We start from the raw sequence: 23,386 nt of genomic DNA on the forward strand, positions 1-23,386 counted from the left end.
AATGCACACATTTATCTTAAATACTAGTAAAGACATTAAAATCTTACGTTGTCAATGTTAGCAGATTGGATTGGTAAATCATGTACGTTGCAACCCATCGAGCAGGAAACAAAAGGCCCAATGTTTTAAACCCATAAAAATAAAGATATCCAAAAGAATGTTTTCCCTCTTTTACAGAAAACCCGTGATGAACGTGGACCTTCAGGAGTGATTAAGATGAACAAGCATCCTGACTGTCACAATGTCGTTCGGGTCAAAGCGCTCACCTGACTAGTAGTTGTGGCCTGGGGTGAATTGAAAGGTAGCAGCCCCTTCCTGCTTCACAACCCTAGCAATAAAAGAGTTTCAATTCTGGAGCTGATGTCAAAGACCTAATAAACTCAGAAACAAGCTCGACACAGCCACTTTGCATCGTATGTACATCTGTTTTTATTGTATGGTGGGTTTCTGTAAATTAACAGCTTACACAAAGTTCATGTTCTTGAATCTGACACTGATGTACATTTTGTTGTTACCTAGGCTCAATAGATACATAGGTAATTTTGATATGATCAATTAGGGACGCCATTACTTAACATCAGATCTCACCATTTTGTTGGTAAAAACAGACATTTTTGAACAGTTGGCCATACAAACAACCGAGCTCCAACACATCTTCCATACACTTTATTAAAACACAGCTACCCAGCTAAATAACTTTAGCTAAGATATAAGATTTGTTAAAAACTGTACATAACTGTAATATACATAAAGGCAAACTCTTTGGTACAGATATATACAGTTTATTTTCACTCTTTTTTCTCCTTTTGACTACGGCTTCCTAACATGTCTTGTTGAAACCTCCCAAACAGATTCCTGATTTGTATAAGAATACCAGCCTCCTATGAGAATGAAAGACCTCATTTATTATAATTCACTAACCACACTAAGTACCAGATGACAACAGATTTGTTATGGCTAAATAATATGAACTACAATATCAGACAGTGGATGTCTATTAGAAACTATCTGGAGAAATGCTGTGAATATTACCACAGTCAGTGTACATGTCAGCCCAGTGTGCAACTTGCTAAGCCTACTTTACAAATACGAAATGTTTACCTTACATGTTTAATATAAGATAAAATATTTTTAAAAAAACACTGCTCTAATGAAAATGCACGAGAAAAGAAGTATTAGCGGATTCTTCTAAAGGGGACAGAATGACCAAGAAAGGCTACATATCCTTAATTTGTTTAGTGCAGGAGTGTAACAAACAAGGATGAGTCACTAGCAGTACAATAACAGGTTTGCTTAGTCGGGTGAACGGAGCCGATTGGAGCCAACATAACCACAAAGTAATATAAACCACTGGATTCCTGACGTCATCACACTGAGAGAAGAACCAACAAATACAAAGCAAACATACAGAGAAGCATCAGTTCAATAAGAACATAAGAAATCCAAACCAACGAAACAAAAAAAAAAAAGAAAAAAAAAAGAGAAATAAATATTCATCTGATATGCCCAAATTGGAAAGTGATCTGTTGCAGTCTCTGGAGAGAGTGGGAGGGAAGGAAGGTGCCATGGCTGGAAGTCTCCACTAGAGGGTGAGCCAGGGGTGACGCAAGCACTCTGCAGCGGTCGCTCTCTTCTCTGGGATCAGATCCAGCATGGGAAGCAGGAAGTCCGTGAAGCACTCTGCTTCTTCACGGGGCCACTCGTACTTGTCCACCAGCACCTCCAGCAAGCCCCACGGCTTCAGCTTGGTGATGTGTTTCAAATCACCTGCAGACAGACAGCGCTGCATCAGAGGGTCGTGCAGGAATACAGCAGAGCAATATCTCATCTGTAAATTCACTAACAAGGAGAAGTCTGTGAACACATATTCAAACCTCAAAATATGAGATACATTCAATATTTTTACTTCAACAACTGTGAAACGGATTTTCAAAACAGAAAATATTTGTAAAATAATACATAATGTTGGAAACGTTTTTAACAAGAAAAGTTTGAATTTCATAAAACAGCTCCGTAAAAAACCTTAGCAGAAGCTCTAAGGCATGATTTAAACGACAGAAAGAAAACCTCTTCTAATCTCGACACTGGTGGGTCTTTGTTTTACCTTTCTTGGTGAAAAAATCCTTGGAATATTTGCCAGTCATGAGTTTGCGTGGGACACTCCCCAGCAGCTCAATTACCAGCGCTATATGGTCTACACGGCAGACGTTTGCAAGAGGAGAGGGACAAGACAGACAAGACAAACAACAGATTCGTCAGACAGTGTCCCAGGCAGAGGCCCACTCTGGGTGTGTGGGTGGAGGACTGAGGAGGAGCGAGGTCAGACTGTACCAGAGGTCAGGGTGCACACACCTGCAGCTTGAAATCACTCTATGAAAATGGCCACCAGACATTACAAGAGCTGGATGGTTTTTAAACTTCTTCCAGCTCCATGTCAATAGCTTGAGTTTTGTCACGGCAGTCAGACACTGGATGGTTATGAACAAAATTATCAAGGGTGGAATCAATACTCTTTTAAGAAATTTGACCAGCCAACTAACAATCCGGACATTATTCTCCCGACAGTCGTCAATACAGTATCAAGTATACAGCCAAGTCATCTGGCTACAACTAAGGAGGCGCTGAATGAGTCAATGTCTGATGGCACTGTTCAAAGTAACATAAATTAATTGGCCTGTATTCATTCTTTTGTCCACTGGTCTGCATACACCAACTACTTTGGTAGCTCTGAATGTGCCGAGCGCAGGATCCTTCCTCCTCCCATCCACCGTTACCAGAGCGAGCCACAGACAGAGAGGTGGCATACCTCTCTTGGTGAAGTATTCCTGTGAGTATTTCCCACTCAGAGCATAGTGACGAGGGATTTTACCGAGCAACTCAATCATGAGAGCAAGATGGTCTGGAAATGAGGCACATCAGAGGGGAGAGGAGAGATAGAGAGTCAGAGGGCAACAGTTTGGAGAAGGGATGGCAAACGTTCATGTGGAACAAGTTATTAGAAACAATGGATGATCACAGCCTTGTATTACAAGAAGCATAAGTATGGGAAGTTTATATTATTTTTTACATGAAAAGCTTCAACCATTTGAATTCATGAAGCCATTCACTTTCATTTTCGAAAAAAACAACCAACCGCGAAGAATGAATCAGACTGAGTATAAGACTTAAAGCACAGCCATCAAAGGCATACACACTAAAACTTGTACAGCAGCTGTAGGTGGGGAAGCCGATTCACAGCTGCTGGGCATGTACCAATAAACGGAGGGTTGAACCTAAGCACATACCTGACATGCTGCAACAACATCGAGTCAGTACAAAACCCTCAAGCTAAGCAGCAGGCCGACATTTACGTAAAGCATGAGGACGAGAACAATGACACTTTGCGAGAGAATGAGATGAAGAGGAACAAGGAAATCAGAGATGGCCTCGTCTCCAGTGCAGCAAAAGTGGTTCCAGGTGTTCGAGGAAATAAACACAGGAATGTTGGTACTCATTAACAGATCTACATATCCTCTAAATGTGTGACTATTTGAAATCACTGTAATGGAGTACCTCGTTTAAGTGTTAGCATTGTGGAGAATTAAGCAATGTGCACTGCAATTATTTACGCTAACTCAAAACTTTAAATGATTAATAATGTCAATAAAAAACAATAAGGGCCAATTTCATAAACAATATCATGAAGCTTTTCACAGTAGCAATAACTGTTAAAAGTTGCCACCAATGACAAGTCTCTTACCAATGAAGCATATATGTCGAAAATACTATTAAATATGTATTAAGGATGATTCTATGCAGATGCAAGTGTAGAAAGCGAGGAAGAGGAAGTCCCAGCAATACCTTCATCCCTGGAATAATCCTCCCCAGAATGTGGTTCAAACAAGTAGTCTCCTGTGGCGAGCTCAAAGGCCTGAGGAGACAACAAAATCCTTATGAACACAGAAAAGGAAACACTTTGATGGGATTTACTCCCGAGCTCCACCTGCTGCACACTCATAACACCTCAAGGTAAATTGGATGTTTTCTTTTCTTTGGTTTTGATACAGTGTGTTGGTTGCCAGTTGTCAGTACAATCCCTCACCATGCAAGCTGTGCTCCAGACGTCGGCCGGTGTGCTGTATCCAGCACCGATGAGCACCTCTAAGGACCGGTACTGCCGTGTCTGGATGTCTTCTGTAAAGTGCTTGTTCTGAGAGGAGAGAAACAAATCCTTAAAATGAATTCCAAAATATACGGCAGTTACAAAGCCGAGGACGAGTGTATCCAACTTCATCTACAATACAATTTCAAAACTTAATTCAATACAACAAATTAAACAATGTGACGGAAAATTTAAGTATTTTCTACTTTTGGTAGCGAGATGACACTGCATGTGTCCCGAGCTGGAGGCTTCATCCCTAATCAGTAAATCCATCAGGTCATTAGCAGGCTACTCACCACCCAGCAAGCATTTCCCAAGTCTGCAATCTTGACCTTGATCTTGTCTGAATTGAGTGGCTCAAGGGGGTTAACTAGCAGGGATCCTGCTGTCAGCTTGCCTATAACAGAGCAGAGAGAGGGAGAAAGAGACAAGAATGGAAAAACCTCTAATAAAAGAGCTTAACAGTTAATGTTCACATGGATTTCCAAAGCAGCCCATTCAGAGCATAGAGGTACCAAAAAGAAACTCTTTGCAGTTACGAGATGTACTGATTTTGGCTGACTGACCGTCCAGGCTGTCGGGTCCATCCTCCCCCTGGCCCTGCAAAATGCTTTGCTCCAGCTCTCCCTCGTCCAGCCCAACAGGAAGGTGTCTCTCCATTACTCCACTGTTGTGAACACCATCGCCTTCAGTTTCAGTGTCCAGCTCTTTGAGATCTGCCGAGTCCACGCCGTTGCAGATGAGGTGAACTGGGGACTCCGCCTGTTGCTCCTCCTGAATGGCGCATTTCTCTGCGGGCTCTGTGTTGCCATTGTGTTGGTCTTCGTCCCTCCACTGGGACTGTCTCTGGTCCGCCTCCACATGGCCATTAGAGATGAACTCCAACAGCCTCTCTGGTCCCACCCTCATGAAATCTGCATTCAAATTGCTCTCTGAAAGTATCACGAAATAAAAATGTCTTTGAAAATTACTTATACCAAGGATTTTATTAGGGTCTCGAAATCGCAACTTCTTACCCTCTGTTTCCTCATCTTCCAGGTCCAGAATAGACACCCGTCTGAGTGGAGCGCAGGCTCGTCCCTTTGGAGACTCTGGATCCTCATCTTCATCTTCTTCATCCTCTCGTGTCTCTGTGGTCTTTTCCATTTCCTCGAGGTCCAGGATGCACTTTTCCAGCAGCTCTGCCTGACGCTTCTGCTTCTTTTTTAACTTCTTCTTCTTGTTCTTGGACATTTTTACCGTCTGTCAGAGAAACACGATAGTGCTCATGGATAAACACATTGTTGTGGGTTTGCTTTAAATGTGTGTTATGCTGAAAATGTGGGTGGCTGACATTCTACCCAAACAGTAAATAATGAAGAGGGCTGTACCTGTTTTGGAGCAGGTGCTGTGCTTACTGAAAAGAAAACATCAGATGAGTACAAACAAACCACAGGAGCTCATGAATGTGCATATGAACAAGTGTTTGTCTCCTACTTGCTGAACCAGAGGGAGGCGGGGCTCCAGCCCTCTGCCACTCTGTAGCTTCAGCTGCGAGCTTCCGGACATAAGGCTCGTCAACACTCATCAGGATATTCTCTGGCTTTATGTCTGTGTGGATGATCTGACACTTTGTGTGCAGGTAATCCAGGCCTTGGAGTACCTGAAAAAATAATGAATGGGAAAAAAATGACTGATTGTAAAAGCTTCACTGTATTTATTAACTGATCAAAAATAAAATCTTTTAAAAATATATGCATTTTTTTCACAAAGTTGAAACATATAGACTAAAATGCTGATGCACACGTGTGCCTTATGGGAACAAAGAACTTCAAAAACCTAAAATGAAATCAAAGACTTGACAAAAAACATTTTAAAAAGCATAAATAAGAGCAATACTTAGTGGCAAAGTCTACATCAACATTGTTGAATCGGTCACAACAAAAGCTCCTTGGCTAAAAAAATAAATTATGCAACCACAAAATCCTACGCCCTAACAGGTTTCCACTTGTCACACCCTAAAGGCTACCTGGTTTATGTAAATGATTGGAAGCTACAACTGAACCGGCATCAGCAGTCAGTCAGCATACAAAATGTGTGACACTGTGGGTCTAATGTTACCTGTCTTATGATGCTCTTCACACACGGCAGGGGCAGCCCTTGATAATTAGACTTTATTATCCACTTTAATAAGTGATGCCCCAACACCTCAAACACCATGCAGACATCTGAAGATCACAGCAGTTAAGATAAAACAAGTTATCTAAAATGAAAACCCATAACAAGAAAAAACGATTACTGAAACATGCTGAGGCCTTGTGGTCATTCACCTGCAAGATGATCATTAGCATTTATTACACAGAATAAAGAGAGTGCAAACACCAGGGAGTGTGGTTTGGAAGTGTCATATTTCAGCTGCAGCGCTCTCTGTGGCCATCAGGGGATCTTACTCAGCTTACTCCTTTCAGTAAAAAACTATGATCCCGACCAGTCAGAGAATTTTTTTTAAAGAATTAACAGGCTTTAATCTTTCCAGAAGGAATGAATTAAAAAAAGACCTGGAAGCATTTCCACTATCTGGATTGAAAGGATACGGGTTCCATTGATACCAGAGATCTTGAAGTCATCTACCATTTGGACCACCATCTCCCGGTTGGGGTCATCGGGGTCTGAGTTTCTCACCTGAGAACAAATAAACAGAACAGCGCAATCCAAACAATCAGGACTCACGATTACTAATGTTAGACTGGACCGATACAGTGTCAGCATGCATGTCTCTATCTGAAGTCATGTAGTCCTACTTAAACATATACGCTGACTGTTGTGACACAGTATTGTAAGTCTAATGTTTTCACCCCAAGAAAGACTCTGTTGTCCTCGTGTTATGCATGTTATCATGAACTGTGATCACTGTGTCAACATTGATCTGTACCATTTAATCTGCCTTCCAATTTGAACTCAAAATCTTTGGTGTGAAAAAAAACATATTCACTCACGGATCTGAGGAGTTTGATCTCATCGACAGCTGTCTCTGTGTAATGCTCCGCACTCTTCACCACCTTCATTGCAACAAACCTCTTCACCCTGCAACCACAGAGCAAGTAATGTTCGCTAACAGGAAGCACCGAGTCAGCTGCAACTGAATCTGTATCCAACTTCAGGCCTCAAAAATAAAACAGTGCACTAAGAATATGCAGTAAAGTTGCTCTCGTACTGGATGTCCCAGGCGAGCCAAACGGTGGAGAAGTGTCCCCAGCCCAGTTTCCGGATTACGTGGTATTTTCCATTGTAAAGGTCTCCTACTTTCACATGGTGGTAGCCACCTAGAAGAGTTGAAAATGCATGTTGAATACAGTCAATGAACTAATAAAATACTATTTTTATTCTGACTGTCACACAAATATCTTAACAGGGTATCTTTGATAAATTAAAGCAATACACTGGAAGTTTGTTAAATGTAAACAGTGCAAACACTTTTGCATGCTGAATAAGACGGGACTTACCTTTGCAGTAGTCGTTGGGGTCCTCCTGCTCCTCATCATCAGAGCCGAGGATCTCCTCAGGTTCCTCGGGTTCCTGAGGCGAGGCTTCTTGCTGGCGATGCTGGCGAGCTCTGGAATTCATTGGTTGCCTGATGGGGCAAACACATGCAAACCCAGCATCTTAGACTCCTTTATGAACAGAGTACCGCACATAGTATGTTCTGCCTGGGAACAGAAGTCTTGTAAAGCTGTAGAGCATGAATTGTACTTATTGTTGAAAGTCTGTTTAAGTAAAGCCCTTGCCAAACAAGTTCACACAATGCTAATTAAGCACATCACTGACAGGGAATGCTTTCTGTATTTTGCAGTGTTCTGGTGTCTTTGTTCTGGAGTCTGTGGCATCTTTCCAGAGCTGGCGCACCCGCACCGGTGATGTGTTCTACGTCAACCAGCCATAAGGGAGGAAAGGACGCATGTCATAAGCTGCATCAACAGTGTTTGTGTAGTTACTCTCACTGAATAAACCTAAGTATAAACCTCAATTCTTAACCGCGGCAAATTCTCTCTTTTAAAGAGATAACAGTTATCTTTTTTTTTTCCTCCACCTTCAAACCTTAACCACACCCCAATCCTGTTTAATGCATTACAGGTAACCGTTTCTAAAACATAATAGAGCAGCCGATTATTATTTTCACACACAAAAAAATGATTATACATAATTTATTGTGTGTGCGTGTGCACCCCCCGGTGGGGAGCATCTCCGCAGGTCGGGTCCACGGGTGTGGAGTCGCACTGCTCCAAAACCACTCAATACACGGCGCGTTCATACAGTCCACTTGGAGTGGACCCACTGAGCAGCGGACACCCAACCCGCAGAGCCGCTCCCTGCCGGAGTCCACGTGGACACTCCGTGGAGCAGTGCCTTGCGATGATGTGCATCCTGGCTGACCGACTTGACAAGCCCAACCCCGTCGGGTCATCGACAATGCATGTTGTCCGTATCAACAACCAACTCGTGACATTTCGTTATAACAAAACCGCGGCAGTGCACAGACAAGAGACATTGTGCAATGAGAAAATAAGCTGATATGCAAAAATTATTATTATAAGTTTAGTATATATATATATATATATATATATATGGATTCTTTCAAATCTGTGGTTACAAGTGTTTTGCACATCACTGAACAACAGGAGGTAAATGCGTATAATTGTAATATATAATGATCTCCAGAAGAGGATATATCAATTTTTTATGAGATTAACATATAATTTAATGACTAAATATATTAATTTAGTTGTACAACTCTTGAAATAGAAATATAGCGATTCTGGCCTTCCAACCAAACACAATCAAGACAAATGTGTAAGAAGAATGATCAGGTTAAGAAGTAAACCTCTCCATTCACAGCACTGGCTGCACAACAACATATTCAGTAATTTGATACGGTAATAAAAATAAATCTGGCAATAAGTACTTTGTACATTCTATAATCTGTGTTTAACAATAGTTAAATTCCTGATAATAACCTGAAAGCCAAAAAGTCTGATGTGACTTCGTCCTCAAAGCAGATTATAGCAGTTCATCACCATGGAAGACAAGAGAGCTGAGATCACATTCATATAAATTCCCAAACTCGTCTGTAGTGTCTCACAAATAAGCCGCTGTTTCTCACATAATCTGCAACCTACTTTTTGTGCCTGACAAGGTTATTTGAAGCAAATAGGTTTAAAAGCAGGCTTGTGCACCCAATGAAAGAACAAACAGCTGCTTTTAATTACTAAGCTATTTGAATTGAATTTTAAGTGTTGTTTCTCCATTTGAAATGAATTGACTATTTTTATATTATTGCATACTTAATGTAACATTTGTAGGAGACAAACAAAATTGGTAATAATGTCAATTATCCTACTTATTCACAGCTCTTCATTCATGACTATTGAAGAATGGATAAAGGCAGGAATATTGTTACTTAATTGTGAAACCAGAAAAAAATTATTACTAGATTTTTTATGAAAGAAAAAGAAATACATGGCTGCTCTCATATTAGGTAAATGCTCTTTTTTTGCTGGTGCTCATCAATTTTGTTGAGAAGGAAACCGAGCATTGAATATTCAAGTTCCTCTGATGTACGTTTTCCCTAAGAGGCTTAAATTAAACGAATATTTGACCACTGATTCAGAACTATAGGTTCTGTAGTGTGCCATGTCTTTGACTGAAGTGTTGGTGCTCCTCTATAGACATGGTGCTCAGCATGCAAGCATAACCATGGCGTGCAACTACACCGTTTTAAGTTAAATTTTGCTTTTTAGTAATATATGATTATTCTACTTGATGGACATGCCTGTTTCAGCCACAAAGATAACACTGTCAGGGGTTTAGAGTGTGCAATAGTGCCGTTTTCAGTGTATCACCATGCTTCGGCGGGCTGATGTGGGCTTCTTCATTCTCTGGTTTTAAATATAGCCCAGGCAGTTATGCAACACTACGGAGGCTGCCACTGATGACATGATTAGTAAATTGTGAGGTGCATCAAAACAATCAGTCGAGATCAACGCTTGAGTAGTATATTTTGAGGCCTGATTTTTACATTATCTTAATACAATCATTCATGAACTATTTTTGTCGTAGGACATGGCCTTCGGGTGTGTCTTATTTCGGGCACTACATACAGCACATTCTATACGGATAGCTTACAACTTATAGCTCATTTAAAATGAGCCCAAACGAAAGATGCCAATGCCCTCACTTGAACCCCATGCAAATATGGAAAGCTAAACCAACTTAGTGTGATGATCCAATATGTGAATTAGTCTTACACTATTTGATCATTGGATTGCACAGACCAAAAATAAAAGTGCAAGCATGCAGTGAAGGACCTTTGTGTGAGGTTAAATCTGAACCTCTGGACCATGAACTGCACGTTCAAAATTAAACAACCAACCACCTCTGACTGAACGAACACAATGAATGCGTGATGGTGTCATGTACTGTCAATTAAAGAGTTTAAAACGGGGTATTTAAAAATAACTCACTTTTTGCTGGTCTTCTTTGCTTTCCCCCTCTTCTTCCTCGCCTGGAGTGCCAGAACTGTCAAAAGAAACAAGTGACCAATTATCTCGCCATTGTCTGCTTGCCGTTTGTTGTCTCCTTGACACTCAGACAAAAAAAAAAACAGATTAACACTGTCTGAGGCGGAGGACACAACTAGCGTCTTCCCACCCTGCAGCTCATGAACTCGGTCATCATGCACCGTAGTATGCCGTATTTGCAACAACTAATATCGAGTTAAATCACATTTCAGGTGCATGTGTCGGTCCCCCCGGCTGGATGAGGGGTCTGCCGTTGAGCTAGCTGACGGGCATCACTCGGCTATTTCTGCTCACGGACCAGCGGCAGCGTGACATGAAGTCACTCCGCCGTCTGGTCGATGCACACATACGGCCGGTTGCTGGTGTGAGTGCTTTGGGCTGTGCGTGGAAAGGAAAGAGCTAGAAAAGCTAAACGCAGCGACATAATCCTGGCATGTCCCAGTGAAGCTAACGTCCAGAGAGCTAACGTAGCTCAACAGTGCGTGACAGACGCGTTCAATTAAACCGCCCTCTGAATGTATGCGGCTACACTTTACATATGCAAACGAAGAGGAACATCCACCGAGGTGTCAACACTCACACACGGAATAACATCACTCACACGGTTCGCGCTGGTGTAAAGATTTACCTTTTCTCTCCATGTTGGCTGGATCCGTAGCTTAGCCCTTAGCTACAGCACCAACGATCGAATGTTCCGCGCATGCGCACTGGCTCGTGTACTCAAGGGGGGAGCTTCCCAAGTGATGTCTCCACCTGAGCACCGAACCATTTTATTTTTGTTATGAAACACTCAAGCAGTTATGGCCAGTGTTACGTTTTTATATTTACTGATACATTTAAGTTATATCACACACAAGCTGCCAGGTGGTTGTGCAAAAGAACAATTAAAAAAAACTCTTGACTAAAAGTGGCATTGGTGTGCACAGTAATGATAGGCAGGAGCTTATTCTCCTTTAAACCTGATATTTGGTTCAAGTTGTGGCTAAGAGAAATTCCAATAAGGACATTTTAAAATGACACAAAGCGTAATCTTGAACGTTTTTAAATTACTCTAAAGACATTACTTTTGCCTTTCTGCTCTGTGATTTATTGGTACTTTGAAATGTTGAAAAAAATGTTTGTGGCTTAAAAGGCAGTTGATTCTTAAGAGACAATTTTTTTATTGTTTGATTACCTTTTGTAAAAAAAAGTGCTGCTCGACCACAGAAATAATGCAGCAGCCATCCCTCCTCCTGCACAACAGTCAAAGCAAAGACCAAAGTTGTTGTTTTGTCATGTTTGCAACTGAAGGTTTGAGAATTTTATTTAATATTTTTTGTGTTTCAGTATTTTGCTAATGAATAGGCCATATCGAACCAAAGCCATAAATAAATAAATGTGCATGTCATTTATTGTTCACTTGCTCAAATCATTCACATCAAATCAATAAAGGATTGGCACTGATAAAAAAAATAGGAAAGAAAAGTGGTCTCTTAAAAATAAGTCTTTATTTTGTTAAACAAAGGACTGAAGATAAAAGTTACTCTGCTGGACTGAAAATAGTTTACGGGATCTTTCGATTGTTCATAAATACCACCTCCACAAAGTATAAATACATCGGACATCCCTCATTTAAACATTGAAGCAGTATTTCTATTAGAGGTTTTAGGATGACACTTAAATTTCCTGTAAACCAACAACACACTCTCGCAAACTCACACAACGATTTTAACTGATGTACATAAAAGTGATTGCTTTATAACAAACTCCGATAAGTCGGAGATTTAAAAAATAACGCACATATATTTACATAGTTTTGAATAGAGCATTTGTTTGTTGTTGAATAGCACTGTCCTTCAACAGTCGAGGCTCATATTTTCTTGTGTAGCCAAAATATGTGTAAGAGTCTCACAGAGCATCTAAACTATCAAAATAAACATTAAAATGTGTGAAATTCCATTGGGTAGCACTGAAGGTCAGTGACTACACTGAGCAGGCACGTTCTCAAATTGTCCAACACCTAAAAACATAAAATCTACTTCTGTCAAATATTAAAAACTTCAGAGTTATATATTTTTAAATAAAAAGGAACAATTATAGTAACTAAATAATTTTACAAATTAATGTGACTCCATGCCGTTTGTGACAGCTTGGCAGGGCGACTGGCAGACTAGCATATAACTTTTTAATAGATGGACACAGAAGCTTATATAAGTTATTCAATAGTACATTTTAAAACACAAAGTAGCACAGCTAAAGGTCCAGGTGTTTCAGCATCTCAGTGTCACAGTGACGAGTCATCAAAGTCTAGGATTTAAAAAAAAAAAAAATCTGAAGAATATAAAATGATTTCAGCTATTGGCAAGAAGTGCCATTCCCCAGCAACAGTCCATCAACATTAGTGGTTCATAAATAAGAATAATAACTGCACTAATAAACATGTTCGGGATTGTTAAAAACAGTCGGAGGCTGGACTCGATGTGGATCGCATTACTCCATCTCGTCCTCATCAAAGGCCGGTGGCTCAAAACTACACAACGCCTCGTAGGTTAATCCTGTAAGAAATAAAAAGATCTGTAAGTACGGCATACATCAATACATGAACAAGGTTCTTTCTTGATGTTTTTATACAGTGTTAGACTTTGTGTGTAGAATAATGACGTACGTTTCCACTCTTCAATCTCCAGCTCTCGGCTCTCAAAGCTCTGGTCGTACGGCTCCGCCTCAGGCTCGTCGTCTGGGTCGTGGTACTGAGCGAAGTAGGGATGAGCCAGAGCCTCGGATGCTGTTATCCGCTTGTCTGTATCCAGAACCAGCATTTTCTCCAGAAGGTCCACAGCTTTAAAAACGTGTCAACATGGGAAGAGAGATAAAAATCAAAGCGCCTTTGATATATCCAGTCAAGTAGTTTGAGAGTTTTGACCAAAGTTTAGTTTAAACCAATATTATTCAGAAACAAAAGCCCAAACTATTTATTGGAATTTATAAACAATGACTGCAGTTTTCAGGGCTGGCACCACAAGCCAATGCTGCATATTTCTTGTACTACCTTGTGGGTTGGCGCCAATAAACACATCAGCAAAGTTCCTCTTGGGCATGTGTGTCAAAGAACTGATGTAGTTCCTTGCCTGCAAAATTGCATAAAGGAAATCAAATGTCAGCTTCTACCAGCAGCAACATGTTCACATTCAGTACCACCTGTTTTGTAACGCTTGCATATTTCTTTATGCTACAGATCCTGCTCAATGTATCCACCTGCATCAAATAATTACTAGTCAATTCTTACATTTCTCTCCATGTATAACTATAGTGTAGGAAATACCCCTCACAGCCTCACACCAGCAAGGTGTCAAATAAAAACATTGTGGTGTGGCTCTCCTTTGTCTTGTCTGGTTTAAACAGTTAGTGTATATGCAATTGTTTTTGTCAATAGCCAATTTTCATCATGATTTTGTGAATTCCATTCCAACACATTTTTAATAACAAAACTACTTCACTAAACATACTAATTTTTTTTCTTAGAAACTATTAATATTTTGCCCCAAATATCCTGTAAAAAGTAAAGAAATGAAGATCGAAAATTATTCTATCATTTGAAATGGAAAACGACAAATTACACAAAACATATTGAGAGAAGCAAGACAGCGAGTTTTAAGAAATGTGCAACAAAAAAGAAAGAAACCCACAGACCAAAGCAACTTTCATACAGAAAGTGCTGTTAGTAGCTCCTGTATCACCACCAGAAAGCCGAGCTATTGCACAGTGTGCGTGTTTAATTCTAACAGAGACAATGTGTTACTACCAGGGTGAAATGGCAAGCACACAAATGCCTTTACCACACAGGTTCAGCGGCACCTCCGGTAATCACAATCCCATGCAGCGAGCGTGTCAGACACACGATTACCAGGATTAAACTACAATCCCAAATCCCTGGTAGTGAACCCTGGTGGCCGTGCGGCTCCTTACACCTCAACTGAGTGATTCTTTCATCAGTGTGGCCACCTTTATTGCCTTAGGACTATGAAAGTTAAATAAAGATTAACATAGTTCAATCTTGGCACCAAATATTACGGTGTGTATGGTACTATTTGGGGATAACACTCTGGATAAATATAGAATATTAAGCTAACAGCTGCGATGCTTTAAAAGTCAAGAGAGAGTAACTTCAGCATGTCCGACTGTCCTCCCACCCAGGCCTACTGTCTTCAAAAAAGTAACGGTGGATCCGGCTCACCTCATGGCTGGGCATCCTGTTTATTAGAGATGCTGGGGGCGTTCCTGTTAGACGCATTATCTGCTGAAGCTGGTTTATATCTATGAAGCTTGTGTCAAGGGGAGTATAGCGACAGAGCAGAGTAAGTTAAGAAGCCGCTTCTCAATCTAACACTGTGCGACGAAACTCTATATGCACTACAATGTTATGTTGAAAAGCAAACTTCAAGCTTTAAGCCAAATGTGACAATAAAAGTTTAAGATTTAGAGGAAAGACACAACACAATACTTTGCATTACAGTCAATCAGTGAAAGCCAGAGCTCAATATCCTGTTTCATAATCATATGACAAACACACTGAATTCACCCAATTAAAAAGTGGCAGAAAGCAAGTCTCACACCCACAAAGCTGAAGGCTGGAAAACATGCTGTCAGTTAGGTAACAGATACACCAAGTTATTGGACAAAAGAGTGGCAAGTTTGGAGCAGAAAACTGGTTAGAGAAAAACCTTGGATGTCTTTTTGAACTCACAGACTCTGAAGATATTTTCATCAAGAGCTCGGGCCCTGGTGTTCCGACGAGCAGCATGATTAGCTTCAACTGATCAATGTCTATCGGCACACGGTAAAGGAAGACCAGATACTGGACAAGGGAGAACTTGTAATCTGACCCGTTAGTCTTCATCCACCTTGTAAAACTTACGCCACTTAAAAAAACATCTTTGATATCAAATTTCACTAGGTTTACTTTATATTTCACACATGAGATGAGGCAAAAGAAAAACATCTGCAGGCAGGTTTGCACAGGAAAAGGTATTTGAAATGTAACCTGTGACACCTTCCAAAAAAAAGGTGAAGGCAGCAGACAGCCCTGTTGTATACTTAACTTACAAGCGGGGGAAGAGAAAGAAACTAAATCTTGAGCAAAGATTGAAAGTGCAAAGCCTAGCAGGGGTGCAGGCAGAGTGGACCGGAGCCATTGATGCATACTGACGGTGTAGGAAGAGGTAAAGCACGCCAGTGGAAACATTGCAGTAAAGGGCACGTGTCAAGCCAGAGGGAAGTGTGAAAACAGGTACTATCTGTGTTACATTTAAAAACGCCTCAGGCAGGATTATGTGTCCACAGAAAAGCTGGTTTTCAAGAGAGGATATGGAAAAGCATTGCAAATCAGTCTCTGCCGCTGTGCTGGCAAAACAACATCACTTCTGTTCAACTATGGAAATGTTCATTTAACCCATTTGATTTGCTTAGCAAACGGCATGTCAAAGTTTTCCAGCTATGGGAGTTTTTAACATACTGCACTTTCAAATGAAAAGGATACGGTCAGTTCCAGGAAACAGAGTTTTTCCAGTGAGAAGTTCTGCCATTATACAGCCCACTGACCATATATCAACTGAAACATAGAAAAGCAGGACACAAGCATTAAGCATTATTATGACGCATATTTGCAAAACGTCCCTGGAGAAAATCATTTTAATGCCATCTACCTGTCATGTTGTAATGCATCCAGTTCAACATGATCTCTGGGGCACGGTACCAACGAGTAGCCACGTAGCCGGTCATCTCATCATCAGTGTGCCGCGCCAAGCCAAAGTCCAAAATCTGAGAGCAATTGAAGTGCAAAAAATATTGTTCAAATGTTCACATTTGGGGACTCACATTTACATGGTTTTATCATATTTTACACGCGAGCAGCTGTTCACTGACCTTCAGCTCACAGTCTTCATTCACTGCCAGATTACTCGGTTTCAAATCCTGAAAAACAGCCAAAATGTTATTTGGTGTAATTCTGGCATTGGAAATGAAAGCATTACATGATTAACACCAGGTATAAGTAAAGGTCCTGTTTATAAATTTCCTTCAGTTTTTAATACAAGGCACGGCAAACTCTGCCAAGCAGAAGATATCATAAACCCTGACACTTTATATTTAATCAGGGTCAGAGACATAGTGACATTTATCAAACCAACATGCCACTTACTCTGTGGATGATATCTGCTGAGTGGATGTACTGTATAGAGATGGAAGAGAACATGTGCATTAAATTACACATTATCAGTATGTAGGGACCATTGATTCATCAAACAATTAAGGAAACAGGTTGATTTGCTTTCTTGCTGAGAGTTAGATGGCATAATTTATACTCCTCTCATCCATGGGTGTGGTATCAAGCTACTCATCTAACTATTGGCAAGAAAACAAACAGCCTTTTCTCCAAAACCTCACCTTTAACCCTCTGAGGATCTGGTATATGAGGAACTGCACATGGTCATCTGTGAGTTTCTGACATTTCACTATGTTGTTGAGATCGGCCCCCATTAAATGAGTCACAAGATACCTGTCAATCACAAAAGTTGAAATAGACAAATATCAGAAGGCGTGTGTATGTTTTAACATTTCATAAAAAGCTAAATAAATAAATGAATACATTTTAAATGTTTTTCCCAAGAGTTTGTTCAAAATCTCAATCTCATTTCCCATATGGCTAGGTGAGCTTAAACCGGTTTAGCCGCTACTTTTTTTCACTCACTTCTGTTAAGATGCACTGAAGGGCAAGGCCCTGCACAAATGAAACGCCATTTAACAAAACACCCACATAAATGGACTTAATGGACCTGCATCAGTGGATAATTCAAATCTAACCTCAGAGTTGTTTGAAGTGCCCAAACACTACCGTACTTGTGAAGAAAGGCAAGAACAGGATGCTGCAGCCATAGTACACAAAGCCATGTGCTGCTTCGTCAGTCTGCTGCTCAACGACTACCCACTTCATGAATACCCTTCTATTCTCACACAGCACAGAGAGCGAGGCCTTAAAATAGCACATAGTTACACGCAAAACTGTTCTCAGCAGCAAACAGGGACACAGACACTCTCCCAAGTTCACCCGCCTTGGAAAAAGGGGGATATAAATAGTGACCTCTGTTTCCCTCTCCTATAGAAAGAGGAGCTCTGAGGAGCCTTACTACAGCGTTGTGACTTAGTCTGTATTTTTAGAGCCAAGGGGAACCATACTAAAAGCACCTACATATCTGATATTTTCCTGGATATCAGACTGCATTCAGAACATTTCCAACTTTTAAGCAGATATACAGATAAAGAGATGCTGCATGGACTAGAGAGGCTATTTAGGAACATGACCGGGGAAAAAAAAAAAGTCAAGCACAGTTCACTTCTCTGCATCAATTCCAGCTGTCCATTTATGTAGCCTTTTTTACATTCTGCATTAAAATGCATCTGAAGGTGGCTATAACTCTAAATATAAGTATGAATTAATCTGAACCATAACCCTTTCCGAGCAGTCAAGGAGACTTGAGGCAGAGGTGGTCTTTAAAACACAGGAGACACTGCATTGCTTGGAACTTTATTGCACATGTACATCATCTAAGGTGGTCAGGAAGAACTTACTCAAGACAACATAACAGCTACTTCGTGGGTTTCCTCAGACACAAAATGACATGCATGTTAGGTATTAGAAATAAACTCGTCTATGCTGTTGAGCAAGAGGCTACTGACTTAAAGCAAGTGCTACACGCCCTCTCCCAAATTGCTGCAAAATAATTACAATGAGCCAAATCTTGAGGGATAATTTTCCATCTAGGAATGTAAAAAGTATGAAATCATAAATGAGTTGAGAAGAGGGATCTGACTCAAAGAATTTACACAATTTGTTCTTAAAACAAGTCACTCAGTGTGTAGAGAAGAGAGGGAGAAATTCCACACATGGCGGGGGAGGCAGCATGCTCTTTTGAGGATTTAGTCACCGTCTATCTGTCTACTTCCTATTTCTAACAAACTGTAACATCAATAAACATTATCTACCTGTTTGCCAGCAATGAGTTTCACAAAGCCAGAAGACAGGAAACAAAGAGAAGGAAGCTGATGGTGAAATGACTCTAGTAACAGCTAGCGAGTGAATAACTAACAGAGTGTACAGTCTAAGCAATGTTCCAGTGGGTTTAGTCAGCTGGCCCGTCTCCAGGTGCTTCCCAGTCACAGCTAGGATTGTCTGCGGCTGCAAAACTAAAGGCTGCAGTTTGTTGAACACCATTTCAAAATCATGGGATTTTGTTATTATTTAAACAAACACATTCAACTTACACATCACTGAATTCTTTCAGACTGGTAGCGGGACTGAAGACATCTAGGAGGCCAATGACCTGCAAAAATATGATAACTGTAGAGTTAACAAAACACACCACAGTGGGAAGCAACTAACAATCTAAGTAAATATCAAACATAATAAGCAAACACATTGTAATGCATTTCATAAACAAATAAAACAACTTTGTTTTATGACTGTTCAGCATCTGAGACAATAAAAAGGGAAGAGAAACAAGTTGACTCACATTTTCATGTTTCATGTGCTTCAGCAACCGCAGCTCTCTGTATGTTCTCTTTGCATGGATGATGGACTGAAATGGCCGGGAGAGCTTCTTTACAGCTACCTCCATACAAATCTTCATGTCGTATGCAGAACTGTGGAGAAAAAAGGGGACAAACATGAGCGCTGAAATCTCATCAGTAATAACACACTGGTCACTGAGACCTTACCCACATACATGTGTTGTAGGCATGAATTTATATAAAGAATATAATCTACATTGTATGAAAATCAACACACCAGGAATTAGCTTAAATAAAAATCAAGCTTGTTTTTAAGCAGATGAGAAAAAAACTGGTATGCTCTTTAAACCAAATTAGGTGCATTAAGAGCTGCCAAAGGTTGCGGAAAAGGGCAACATCAGCATGTCATCTCTCAGCGGATTGGGTGCCGGCCTGCCTGCCGTCTGTCCTGCACTCTTAAAGGCTGACTGTCTCTAAGCCAAACCCAACACTTTCTCCTGCTCAGCTCACCTAACCACAGTCTCAGGCTACATCCACACCAATACATTTCATAAAACAAATACTCAAATGCTCACACCCATCCCTAGACAAACTGCTCCGGCTCTGCATCAATCCTTCTGGGTCCACTAAAACAGAGAAGTTTGAAAAAACAGAGTTGTGTTTTTGTCTGGACATGTGAAACGTTGACGCAGGCACCCATGTTTGTTCTTCCCTGGTACGACATGCCCCTATCATGTAATCCTATCCCGAAAGAAAACAAACAACATCAGGTTCGACTACCAGAGATGGATTTCAACATGGATAATTACAGGCGTTGCTGTCCTTGTGGTCTATGCAAGCAGGTATTGTGCAGTTAAATTCTGCATACTATAATGCTCCTAGTGCATACATGCAGAAGAGGCTAGCTATTATTGGAGCCCTTTGCCACCAGCATGTACTGCTGGGACTCAGAAACTAGTCTGAGCAGGGATCCACCAATATCACACATTGTTGAAGCTGAGATAAATAATAAAGTCCATTCTTATCAACACAAATGTCTTAATCTTAAAACGAATGTAGGGAAAATGTGTCAGAAATTATATTTTTATAAAAATTGAGGCTGCACAGACATCAATTGCTTTGATGGTACCCCAACCTCTACTTTGATAACCAACTAAATATGACTAATATTGTGGCTCAGTAGATGCAGCAGGATGTCAATTAATCAAGTTAGCGGTTTTCATTCTGTTCACATGTCAACACTGAACCCCAAGCTGCTCCCAGCGGTCAGGCCAGTGCCTTAAATGATAGCTTTTAGTGTGTATGAAGACAAACTGGGATGGTCTTTGGATGAAAGCACTGTATAAATGTATTACATATATGAATAATGCTGATGTATGAATCACTTTCAGATACAGTCAACAGTGTTATTATTAGTTTTCCATAATACTGTGAATGTTTTTGGTATGCAAGTGTCATCTCAACAGCAGAGCTGTGTAGTTTCCGTATCAATAAAGTGGAGAAGGAAAATGCACTGGTGAGCAAACAGTAATCCATTTGACCAGCAACAGATTATCCTATTGCCCAGCAACAGCACAGATGTCTGCTTCTATTTGCAAAACAAACATCTGCAGACTAAATTAAGTGTACCGTTAACCATGTTGTGTCCTAGATACTATCGGCACAATGTATTTAATCACCAGACCAATGCAAAGGGTCTTTACTATAGGCTTACACTTTTGCCACAAAGCAACATTAAGGGAATCAACCTCACCAGCAGCAAGGTCTTCTAAACAATTAAATTAAGTTCACTAGGTAATCCTTAGTGAAAACATTCACTTTAAAGCTGCCAACAAAAGAGAGGAGTTTTCATTCAAGCTAGAAACATTACTATTTAGATAAGACTACTTTTCATTTGGGTTTTGTGTGACCAGGAAAGTTACCTGGTTTTAATGGATTAAAGATAAAAATCAGACTGCTGTCTACAATAGTGCTGCAACTAACAATTTATTTTCATTTTCGGTTACTACTTCCTTTTTAAATTTTAAAATCGAATTACCAGATGTGGGCAATAATATATATATATATATATATATATATATATATATATTCAACTTTTCAATTAAATACAATCCTTTCTTTTAAGAGAATGAAAGCTGGTATGTGTTCCTTACTAGATAACAATTGATCAACAAAACAATCGAAATCATTTCAGCACAACTCTTTATTTGTAAAACTACTTTCTATGAAAAGATACGCCACCTACTCATCCAGAGTAGTAATGTTGACGAGTATCAGACTGTATTTACTTCCTCCATAGGAAGGTAACGTTAGTGGGTCAAACAAATGTCTAATATTTGTTCTCGAGAACACATTCGCAACAACCAACAATGACATTATCGGTTAACCTCATCTCAACTTTACTCGGGTTACGTCACCTGTTGGTGCAACCTCAAACTAATAATGCAAATAAAGTCTCTTTTTCTAAACCCACATATCAGTAATGTCGCCTCTGGAAACGGAATCTGCAGTTGCATTATGTAACTTGACGTTACTTCTAAAAGTGGTTGATTTGTTTCTTGTATTATGTTAACATGCACACCGATCAGAATAAGACTCGCGTCCGTTTGTCGTTATTGTTCGCGAGCCATGCGGCTCGTGGGACTATAGAAGCAGTTAGATGGGTTGAATACCAGTTGTTTTTTTTTTACAAGAGACAAACAACAAGTCAACAAGTTTTTCTCGTTGAAGGGAACATCGTGGCTCCACCTTGCTAGCTCAGGGCGAGCTAACCCAACTTTAGCATCCGTAGCACAGGCCTCGTCTAAATGAATGGAGGAGGGTAAGTCTAGGAGACTGCAAACGTTCACAAACTAGCGCATGAAGGGACTTACCACACGGATCCGTATGCGCCAGAGCCCACCGGGGACAGGTTACGATAGCGCTCCGGGACTTCCCATATCGTCTTGTTGACCTCCTCCCGGTAAAACTTGGGTCTTTCTTTCTGCGACATTCCTGCAGAACCGACGGCGACCACCGACTTGACTTTCTTGCTCCGAGGTGGGCACTCCGAGCCGTGCAGCGAAACTTCACCCAACTTACGAGAAGTGACGCGGAATTAAACGTTTCTCGACGTGAGAACTTTAACTAATCGAAAGTTACGGTGCTGCCTATTTGCGTAATGTTGCACAGCCTGAGTCACCGTCTACTAAACGTACGTTTTTAAATCTTCACGCTGTTTGTTCCCTTCTCCGCTTGCCTTCAGACGGCTCCCGAGATTTCACCCCGCTTGCAACACCTCTCAACGTCTCGCGAGAGTACACAACGGGATCTTACGAAAAGACAAAAACTGAAATTGAAAACTGCATTCAGGTCAATAAATAGAAAATAGAGATACCTCCAAAACAAAAAGTCAAAATCGTAGTAGGGCAAAGCGACAAAAATCAATCACTTTCGGACCTCCCCTTTTTACATTTTAGTTTTCTTACGTGTGATCTTTATGAGAGAGTGTTAGGATAAACAAGACGGACAAAATCAAAGGACACTCAAACCGTCAAAAAAATAAACATACCAATATGTTTGTTTTTATCATCAAAGAGCTAGCAAACAAGGTCATCCACAAGTCCACAAATATGTATATTTTGTTTTTAGTGTCTGAGTAAAACTTTTTTTTCAATGCACAAACTTCAATTTGTTTTAATTTGAGGTGGACTTATTTTCATCTCTTATAGTTTTTATGATGTGTCCGCTATTGGTTGAGCAATAACAGACTTTTGAGTAGTCCCACATGGTGGGGGAAATCCTTCTAACACATACATCCTTATTGTTGCCCTTGCCCATGATTTTTAGTTTAATCAGAAGTATTACTTCTGTTTTTTAGATTTGTATAGTATCAAATGCCAAAAAAACAGGAAATGAAAAATTAATTTACGTCATAAGGACGACCGAGTCAGCGAAAATGTGAAAAACGTAACTTTTTATTTGTAAGCAAACGTATGTTGACTGAAGCTGTGGATCACTAATGGGAGCACATCACCCACATCAATCAGGCGTTGATCAGGATGTCTTACAGGGCCGTGTACAGACATCTTGGGGGATAAAGTGATCAAGCAACAAAAAAAGGGGCATCCCTCTCATACTTATTTATATATATATATATATATATATATAT

The 23,386-nt window shown here is 40.4% G+C and overlaps 2 protein-coding genes across 8 annotated transcripts; both read right to left on the reverse strand.

The window, feature by feature from the left end:
• Positions 1 to 405: 405 nt before the first annotated feature.
• On the reverse strand, positions 406 to 11,392 carry srpk1a (SRSF protein kinase 1a). 4 transcript variants are annotated; one of them, XM_068597331.1, is made up of 17 exons: positions 11,324 to 11,392; positions 10,639 to 10,693; positions 7,624 to 7,751; positions 7,335 to 7,443; positions 7,117 to 7,204; positions 6,715 to 6,802; positions 6,242 to 6,348; positions 5,618 to 5,783; positions 5,512 to 5,537; positions 5,158 to 5,383; positions 4,708 to 5,073; positions 4,438 to 4,538; positions 4,082 to 4,189; positions 3,841 to 3,910; positions 2,807 to 2,899; positions 2,105 to 2,194; positions 406 to 1,767 (listed from the first exon to the last, which is right to left on the reverse strand). In XM_068597331.1, the coding sequence occupies exons 1-17, from the start codon at positions 11,334 to 11,336 to the stop codon at positions 1,583 to 1,585; spliced, it is 2,019 nt and encodes a 672-aa protein (XP_068453432.1). In that variant the 5' UTR covers positions 11,337 to 11,392; the 3' UTR covers positions 406 to 1,582. The 4 variants fall into 4 exon arrangements, with proteins under 4 accessions (XP_068453432.1, XP_068453433.1, XP_068453435.1 ...); XM_068597332.1 differs by lacking the exon at positions 11,324 to 11,392 and adding an exon at positions 10,901 to 10,985; XM_068597334.1 differs by lacking the exon at positions 2,807 to 2,899.
• A 751-nt stretch (positions 11,393 to 12,143) lies between these two features.
• On the reverse strand, positions 12,144 to 22,491 carry mapk14a (mitogen-activated protein kinase 14a). Of its 4 annotated transcripts, XM_068597335.1 has the most exons (13): positions 22,110 to 22,491; positions 19,239 to 19,368; positions 18,991 to 19,049; positions 17,116 to 17,227; positions 16,871 to 16,900; positions 16,597 to 16,644; positions 16,377 to 16,491; positions 16,211 to 16,282; positions 15,396 to 15,498; positions 14,909 to 14,996; positions 13,724 to 13,802; positions 13,340 to 13,513; positions 12,144 to 13,229 (listed from the first exon to the last, which is right to left on the reverse strand). In XM_068597335.1, the coding sequence occupies exons 1-13, from the start codon at positions 22,226 to 22,228 to the stop codon at positions 13,165 to 13,167; spliced, it is 1,194 nt and encodes a 397-aa protein (XP_068453436.1). In that variant the 5' UTR covers positions 22,229 to 22,491; the 3' UTR covers positions 12,144 to 13,164. The 4 variants fall into 4 exon arrangements, 3 of the variants coding, with proteins under 3 accessions (XP_068453436.1, XP_068453438.1, XP_068453437.1); XM_068597337.1 differs by lacking the exon at positions 15,396 to 15,498 and having other exon boundaries at positions 14,909 to 14,988; XM_068597336.1 differs by lacking the exon at positions 14,909 to 14,996 and having other exon boundaries at positions 15,419 to 15,498.
• Between the last annotated feature and the right edge of the window lie 895 nt (positions 22,492 to 23,386).

Source organism: Clinocottus analis, unplaced genomic scaffold, assembly GCF_023055335.1.
Source record: "Clinocottus analis isolate CAN_PGR_092001 unplaced genomic scaffold, fCliAna1.0.p SCAF_4, whole genome shotgun sequence".
Lineage (NCBI taxonomy): Eukaryota > Metazoa > Chordata > Actinopteri > Perciformes > Cottidae > Clinocottus > Clinocottus analis.